The 9,017-nt window shown below is 37.1% G+C and overlaps 1 protein-coding gene across 1 annotated transcript in view; it reads left to right on the plus strand.

The window, feature by feature from the left end:
- STIM2 (stromal interaction molecule 2) overlaps window positions 1-8,450 on the plus strand; it is a 64,502-nt gene extending 56,052 nt beyond the window's left edge. Inside the window, exons 7-12 of the mRNA XM_062493440.1 lie at window positions 472-649; window positions 1,220-1,387; window positions 1,585-1,685; window positions 1,933-2,171; window positions 5,843-6,044; window positions 6,851-8,450. Of these exons, the coding sequence (XP_062349424.1) occupies window positions 472-649; window positions 1,220-1,387; window positions 1,585-1,685; window positions 1,933-2,171; window positions 5,843-6,044; window positions 6,851-7,331 (1,369 nt within the window). The 3' untranslated portion in view covers window positions 7,332-8,450. The remainder of the gene's footprint in view (window positions 1-471; window positions 650-1,219; window positions 1,388-1,584; window positions 1,686-1,932; window positions 2,172-5,842; window positions 6,045-6,850) is intronic.
- The last annotated feature ends 567 nt before the right edge of the window (window positions 8,451-9,017 follow it).

Raw genomic sequence — 9,017 nt, forward strand, 5'->3', positions numbered from 1 at the left:
GTCTACTGGGACTTGTATTTTGAGGCTACACTTTTAATGGTGTTCACTTAAAAGTTTGGGCATTTTGCCTGGTGTGGATATCACGTTGTGTGACATTGCTGCTGATTCATGAAGCTTGCAGAGTCTTTATTATCACAGAGTGGTTGAGGTTGGAAGAGACTTCTGGAGTTCATCTTGCCTGGCCCCTCCTGCTCAAGCAGGGTCATCTAGAACAGGTTGCCTAGCACCATGTGCAGGTGGCTTCTGAATATGTCCAAGGATGGAGACTCTACCACCTCTCTGGGCAACCTGTGCCAGTGTTCAGTCACTCTCATGGTGAAAGTGTTTCCTGATGTTCAGATGGAACCTCGTGCTTTGGTTTGTGCCCATTGCCTCTTGCCCTGTTGCTGGATGCATTTTTGTTTTCCTGAGGACTGCAACTTTTAACAAATATGCTGTGTATTTCTTCATATTTTTTGTTCAATTGTGAAGGCTTGAGAAAGCACAAGAAGAGAATAGAAACGTTGCTGTTGAAAAGCAAAATCTGGAGCGCAAAATGATGGATGAGATCAATGATGCAAAACGTGAAGCTCATCGCCTAAGGGAATTGAGAGAGGGAGCTGAATGTGAGCTCAGCAGGCTCAAATATGCAGAGGAAGAGTTAGTACAGGTACCTGCCAACTGTTTATAAATTTAGTGTGGACTTTAAATTGGTCCTAGTTTTATTAGATCCTCAGCAGTGTTTAAAGCAGTATATCCCAAATGCTGGATTTGAATGGAAAAATTCTGAGAGCTCTTAATGATTGTCTGTCAATCATGCCATTATCTAGTAAAATAATCCTGAAACTGTTGGAAGCTGTAGACTGTGTATTAGCTTATCATAATATTTTGGGATTCACTGAACAAAAATATATACAAAAGCTTGTTTTATCTTGTTATTAGAAGTGAGAGAGTAGCTTTCATCTGAACAGCAATAAATTTGGATTTATTGTACTAAAACAATTATCATCTTACACAAATATTTAAGCTTCAAATTAGGAACTGTATATAATTGGAAAAATTATGGGAAGTCATATGCTAGATTTCAGAGATGTCAGATCTGCATACCTGACAACAATCAGCACACACCAAAGCTCTGTCAAGCTTTGATATGTTGTTGTGGGGTACAAAGGTGCTTATAATTAATCTGTTAGTTCTAATGATACTTTTGGTGACACTTCAATTTCTTCTTGATTGCTAGGTTCGTATGGCTTTAAAAAAGGCTGAGAAGGAGTTTGAGTTGAGAAGTAATTGGTCTGTTCCTGAAGCTTTGCAGAAGTGGCTTCAGTTAACACATGAAGTCGAAGTACAATATTACAATATCAAAAGACAGCATGCAGAAATGCAATTAGCAATTGCTAAAGATGAGGTAATAAATTATTCTTCAGATACTTAATGGTATTTCTGATCTGTTGCTAGAGATATGAAACAGTAAACAAAGCAGATAAGCATCTGTGCTTTTTTCTTTACTGAATTGTTGTTTGCTATCTGTCAATATTGCTAATATTTTGTCATCTATTAAGTATGCTACTAGTTTTATGCATTTCACTTTACTTTGCTTTTTAGGCAGAAAAGATAAAAAAGAAGAGAAGCACTGTATTTGGAACATTACATGTTGCACACAGCTCCTCCCTGGACGAAGTGGACCATAAAATCCTTGAAGCAAAGTAAGAGGGTTACCAGCACAGAATACATATTCTTTCGTGATTATTTGCTCCTGGAAAAATGTCATTTTTGAGAGTTGTGGAATTGAGTGTCTTAGTGGTTTTGCACTTTAAAAAAGCAATTTTGAAAGTACTAAAATGTGAATATTTCAACAGCTGTAATGGATCTTCTGGTATACTGGAATGAATGTGTTGCTTTGCTTTATCAATTAGAACAGTGTTTTTAATTTTAATATGTGCCTTTCTTCAGGAAAGCTCTCTCTGAGCTGACGACGTGTTTGCGAGAGCGGCTTTATCGATGGCAACAGATTGAGAAGATTTGTGGGTTTCAAATCGCACACAATTCTGGGCTGCCAAGCTTGACCTCATCTCTCTACTCTGATCACAGCTGGGTAGTTATGCCTCGAGTTTCCATTCCTCCCTACCCAATTGCAGGGGGAGTTGATGACTTAGATGAAGACACTCCTCCAATAGTCTCACAGTTTCATGGTAAGTAAGAAACTCAGTAAAAAGAAAGGGGGAAAATTGTGGGGTCATAGGATTTTCAGGTCAGGTGGGAGAAGAGTACTGAAATCAAACAGGATTAGATCAAAGTCAAATGGACCAAAATTCTTTGTAGCATTTGAGATACTAGATCTAGTGGAACTTATATAAATTGAAAACTGGGGTTTGCAATAAAAATAACATGAAGAAAAAGCCTTTATTTTATTTCAGTGGAGGAGTGAGGAAAATTCAGCTAAGGTTTTTAAAGTGCTTGTCAGCCTTGGACTGCTACTTAGACAAAAGTTTGTAATGAATAATGCTGAGTTTCTGTTAGCTTATTTATTCTTTCAGATGGAAGGGATAAAGTTAGTTCAGGGTTCCTTGGGCTATGAGGAAGATCACATCCTTTGGGAGGACTCATGCTACATATCCTTGTGCACATTCTTTAGTGCTTGGAACAAAATCCTGTTGTTCAAGGGAAGCTTTTAGGCACAATGTTTGTGTTTGGATGCAGTGGGTTGTTTGAGTGTCTGTCAGAGAGGCTGACTTCTGAAGGGAGAGAAATCCAGCTTTGGTTAAACTATGATCAGAAGATACATGCTGGGGATTCAGACCACCCTTGTATCATGAGTCATTGTGTCAGAACAAGAGCCTGTTTTGTGGAGGCTGTGATTAACTGGACTCTAGAGGCAAATAGAAAAGATGAGCTCCTATGCAGCTATTCAAACAAGATGTTTTAAGCTGAGGAATGAGTAGGAAGGAAAACTATCACGTGGGTACAATTTTCTTCCAGGGCTGGGATTCTCAGAAGAAACTCAAACTGTATTTTAAAATAACATTAGCTTGCCATTTTGCTGGCTTCACTTGTTTTTCTTCTAAATGTACCAACCTTTTTTTCTGCAGGCTGCATTGAGAAGTTCATTAATCCTCTTGCAACACTACTTACTGCAACTTCTAATCACTTTTAAGGAACATTGTTTCTCTAGTTGTCTTCAGTGCAAAGACTTTGATTTAAACCTTTGCAACAAATTTATTGGAGAACCAATAAAATATGGGTATCTAGAGTTAAGCTTCCAATTGTATATAGAGCAGCCTGTGGTCTGATTTAAAAATGCAGAGCTCCATTTATTGTCATGATTTTCCAGTTGGTCTACAATGACAACACTTGGATATATGTAAAAGACTTCAGACTTGTGGGTTTTTTAGTCACTCTTCTCATTTAGCTCTTGCTTAGAAGTGAAGCAAGAGAAGAGAGAGCACTTGATTCAGAGGAACTACAATTAGCAAAGCACAGTACTGTTTGTAAGGGCATGCTTAGCTGAAACTTTACTGTATGCTTTTACAATTATGATTTAATTTTTTTGCTAAACATCAGTTCATTTCCAAGTACTTTTTTCCTAGTGATGAAAGTAATCTGAATCTTAGTAACACTGCAAAAGCTTTTTTCCCCCTTTTTTTGGTCTCCTTTCTGAATTTTGGTAAGACACAAGAATCTGGTGTTGTCAAAGTTATCACATGAAGGAAACAGCTTGTCCTTAGTTTACTAGCTTTTAAAATTTCCATTCAGTAAATAAAACATGAAAACACTTAGAATTGGAAAGTAGAAGAAAATATGCTGAATGATCTATTGTTGAAACTAGTGTTGAAGATAGTTTGAATTGATTGAAATTATTGTAGGTTAGTTCAGTAACTGCTGAATTATTCCCATTCTTTAGACAAAAATAACAAATGCATATAAAGAAGGACAGAAGTTAAATGGCTTGTCTTGATCATGAGACATCAGGCAAAATGCATTGTGCAGGAGGTCATTTAAGAAAGGGACTATTTTACTTGCTGGATCATAAGTGGTCTGGGCTATTGCCTTGCCCCAGCGTCCTTTGGACTCTTAAGGTTGACAAAATTTGAAGTCTTTTGGACAGGCTTCTTTGTGCCAGAGCAACTGCATTGATAGGCTAATATGGTGTAAATTAATAGAACTGTTTGATCAATATTAAGCTGAAGACCAGAAATAGATTAAGAAATAGTGTCTGACAATGGAAAAAAGTCCTTACAGCAGGAAGGTGATAGCGAAACTTCTACTTTTCCATTGACTGATTAGGATTCAGCTGGTTCCTTGATTTAGTGAGCTTAATTTGTGCTGGAAAATTCTGCATGTTAAATTGTCATAGCTGAATTCTTCATAATCCTGTGTATATACAACTACAAAGAATCAGAATGCTTGTTACTTCTCTCAAAATTCACTGATGGTGCAATCTTGGTGGTCGTTATGTTTATTTATTTATTTATCCCCCCCCCCCCCCCCCCTTTTTTTTTTTGGGTTTTGGCTTTTAATACCAGCAAATAGAATAGCATCTGATTTACCTGGACCCGTAGCACAGATTTCCTAAAGAGATTATTATTCTCTTACCTCAGTTCACATTTGTTCCTTGAGGAATTTTTTTTTTTAATGACACAAGATGATTTTTGAGCTCCCAACATGCTTTTAAGGTCAGTAGGGAATTCCTCAAAAGTAATATTAGAAGTTTGAATTACATGACAACTCTCATGTTGAGACTCACAATCCTTTCTTTCCTGCTCAGGACTGGAAATAAATGTCAGCAAAGGTGCAGTGAAAATTGTGATTTCCTGTACTGAGAGAGAGTGGACAACTTGTCTGTCTGAATCTCTCTGAGATTCCAGGAAGGGAAGCTGTAACTTACATGATGGTAAACTGACATTGCAGAAAATAAGATGTATCTTGTCAGGCTAGACATCCTTCCCTACAAAAATAATTGAAGGGATTTTTAGTGTGTAGTGTTTTTTAAACAATTTTGAACACCCGTAAGGATCTGGTTTGTCTTATATAAACCATGATGCATTCCATGGGACAGTTTGAGGAGGGGTATGAAGCATCCTGAGACTTGTAACAGCTAGCCTGAAAACAGGTCTGTAGATTTACTTCTGTACAAGTATTGCTGCCTAATAATCTTTTGAAGGAGGAATTGGATTAGGAACATTTGAGTTAATCACTTCTTGTTGGGTACTTTGCTGATAAAGTCTTGTGTGGCTGCCTCCACCCATTCTTAGTATTTTTTGCTTCCAGATATTCATGGTTAGCCTGGCAAGAGGTAATGTTATCTAAGAGAAAGTTCTAAAGCTTAACATGAAGTCGAATTAAGTATTTTTTGTCATGTTACATAAATTAAATTAGTATTCTCTATCTAACCTACTTTTCAACCAGTGTAGTGTATATCAATTGTTTGGTTAGTCATACCCACATTGCAAAACTTTTACACTTTCTTTTAACCTCCAAATCACCACACAATTAAAATACAGGACATTGTGTATCATAGTAATTTCAGTGCTGCTATTTTTAGTTTATGAAGGGTTGGGAGTTTCAGTAGAATCTTTCTCTTTGTTCTCAAGAGAGTATAGTGAGCCAGAACTTTGGTGTATTTGGTCAGGGTAGTAGTTGGCAGGCACAAAATCTCTGCAGTTGCATCATGATTAGCTGCTTCATTCTAACTAGAATTTATGAGTTGTGCCAGTCTTTCTTCCTCTGAAACTGTCAAGCAATGTCAAAGTTGTTTTAAAAGTCACTGTCACTGAAGCAGGTATCTGCTACTTAGTCTTCAGAGTAGATACTGTTAACATCAATGTCACTCGGAGGGTTTTGGTTTCCTTTTTCTCTGCCTCAGGGTCCATTGTAAAACCTCCCAGCACACTGGCAAGAAGCAGTAGCTTGTGTAGATCAAGACGCAGTGTTGTGCCATCATCTCCACAGTCTCAGCACGCTTTGCACTCCCCTGACCCTGACATCCTTTCTGTGTCGAGCTGCCCAGCTCTCTATCGAACTGAAGAGGAGGAGGAAGCCATTTACTTCTCTGCTGATAAACAATGGTACGGAGATTAGCAAACAGCACTTGGAACTCTTGATAGGATTGTTGAGACTAACAGTTTAGAATTAGAGGTTAAACCAAGCCAAAAGTTAAAGTAATCTATAGGATAATATAAATTAATATAGTCTACATGGAGCAGAGAGTTCTTGTCTGGTATGTGTATGTAAATAACTAGCATGTCATATACAGTTTAGTAATGTTGCAATCCAGGGTGCACTGAACTAACCCTGATTCTCCATTACAATATGTTACTGGCTTTTACATCTGAAACTAGGATCAAAAGCAATGTCAGCTACTGGGCGAAGAGGAGATGGATGGTAACACAATTCTTACAGCATGTTGAGCGTGTACCTACTCTTGTTACATGGCCTCATAGGAAAAGGTTAAATTCCTTTTGGAAGGAGCAAATGAGCTTGTTGAAAGGTAGGGACACTTGTCCTGAAGAAACTTTTTGTATATGATAGGCTTAAATCTCCTTCTTTCGTTTCATAACTTTTCTGAATTCATGTGCCAGAAAGATTTTGTTCTCTGAAGTGAGATACAAATGACTGATTCTGGGCAGATGCTGCTGCCCACAAAAGCAAGATTGCACAAACTAATTCCCTTAAGTTTAGATAATGAAATGATGTAATGCAAGCTGTAACTTAAAATGTTTAACTTAATTTTTTTTTGTTTAATTAACTACTAAGGAAAGGTGTGGGTGGTGCTTTTAGACTAATGTTATTGATTCTAAATTAATTTCCTTTGTAATTGTATGAAGGAAATTGTCGTTTCATTATATTTTCTCTTCTCTCTGCTCTGACTCAGGGAAGTACAGGAAACAGGTTCGGAATGTGACTCCTTAAATTCATCCATTGGAAGAAAACAGTCTCCTCCAGCAAGTCTTGAGATGTACCAGACAATTTCTCCTCAGAAAGTATCGCCAGAGGAATTCTCACTTGAGGAATCATCTACAGGAGACTCCTCTTCTCTAACTGCAGATGTTTCTAGGGGCTCTCCTGACTGTGTAGGCATGGCAGAAACTAAGAGCATGATCTTTAGTCCTGCAAGCAAAGTTTATAATGGAATCCTGGAGAAGTCTTGCAGCATGAACCAGCTTTCAACTGGGATCCCAGTCCCAAAGCCTCGTCACACCTCGTGTTCTTCAACCGGCAGTGATAGTAAACCCAGCCATGAAGCTGCTTCTGTCCCCAGGATAAGCAGCATCCCACAGGACCTCTACCAGAACGGTGAAAAAAATAAAAAGCCATCAAAAATTAAAAACCTCTTTAAGAAGAAGTGCAAGTGAGGCGGGCAGAAGAAAACCTATAGTAATACTATAAGAACTCTATTTTTTAAATTCTTAAGAATGTAATTCCATTTGAGCATTGCAGACTGGATGCCCTAATGGAATACTCTGTAGGTCACCTATATTTAATGACTGTACTGTCAACGGTTGTGCCAGCTGTCAATGAGAAATCATTAAAAAGTTTAGACAGTTTACATTAATTTCTGCCTATTTATTTCTTTATTTTTTTAGTTTGTCTTTTTCAGGCTTTTTTTTTTTAATTTGATTTGTTGGGCTTTTTTTAAGTTTGTTCATAAACCATTTTTAAGCCACTTTGGACTCCTAAGCTTTAATGGACTAGTAAGCCTTCCTGGGCTTGCCAAAGTTTCTTGTTTACTGGAGCATCTTCCTATCTTTCCATAAAAATAGAACATTTATCTACTGGACTTTAACAAAAATAAAAGAAGTAGAACTAAATGAATTGCACTACTGTTTTACAGACTGGAACAGTCTCTGCAAGTGAAACTGAAAGACTTGTATTTGACTGAGAAGATAAATCTTTTCACTTTTAGATCTTTGGGGTTTTTAAGTAGAATTTAGCATTTCTAATTGACTTGATTTCTGGAAATGGAAATGTCATGCTTTTATTATGGGAAGCTTTGTTAGATGCATTTATTATTAGAATGGTTCAAGTCCTGCTGCAAAGATCATTTTTTTCCCAGGACTTTCACTGTGATTTTAATTCACTGCAGGCTGTATGACAAAAAGAAAAAAAAAAAAAGAAAAAAAAAAGAAAAAATGTAACTTGCCAAGAGAAAAGGCTCTTGATTCCTTATGCAAGATGGTTGTGAAACTTGACTGGATACTGAAAAAAATTAACCCCTCAAAATGAGGAGGGGGAATAGTAGATCTTGTTTACAGAATGACAGACTATGGACATTTGGGTTGTGAAAGTCTGTACTGTGGTAAAGATTAATAAATTGGAAATGTTAATGCGCTTGGGAATGTTCCAATTTTAGCTGATGCTTGTTTCAGACATGTTTCAGAGGTCCTGTTAATTGGAAGCTGTTGTAGGCTACATTGCTTATGCTTACTGCTGTGTATAAGTTATTTTTTTGAATTAGCTATTATTGTCTTAATGTCCTCCTTTTGTAAGATTTCATACACTTTATTTTTGTATAGTTTGAAGATTTAGCTGGTCAGAGATGTCTGGAGTAAATGGTATAATTTTATAATGCATACTGTTATACTAACTCATAATTTTAGATATAAAGATAGCTATAAAGATGAGGTGACATACTTCAGATAAAAGCAATTTTTGTGAAGCTTTTTTAGGGAGAGATGAAATTACTGTGAGGTAACAAGGAAGCCTTTTTAGGGTAGCAGTAGCTAGTTGTTCGAAGACATATTTTTTTTAAACAGTTGGAGACAAGAAATGTACGGCTTAAGCAACAGTGCCTTTTATTCAGTTTGAAAATATTAATACTGAGCAGGAATTTCTTCTGAGGTACATTCCAAAGAAATATCTCCTGCTCTAGTCAACAGAAGCAATTTACCCAGTGATGACTAAACAGTCTCAGATCTTCCATAGGGGTGTTCTAGTTGCCTCAGTAGCAGGTGCCACTGCCAGGGACTTGTGATTAGGGGCTCACTTCTTGCCAATACGTATGTGATGTACTGTATGAAAAAATCATTTCACGGACTGCC

This window comes from Cinclus cinclus, chromosome 5 (assembly GCF_963662255.1).
Source record: "Cinclus cinclus chromosome 5, bCinCin1.1, whole genome shotgun sequence".
Lineage (NCBI taxonomy): Eukaryota > Metazoa > Chordata > Aves > Passeriformes > Cinclidae > Cinclus > Cinclus cinclus.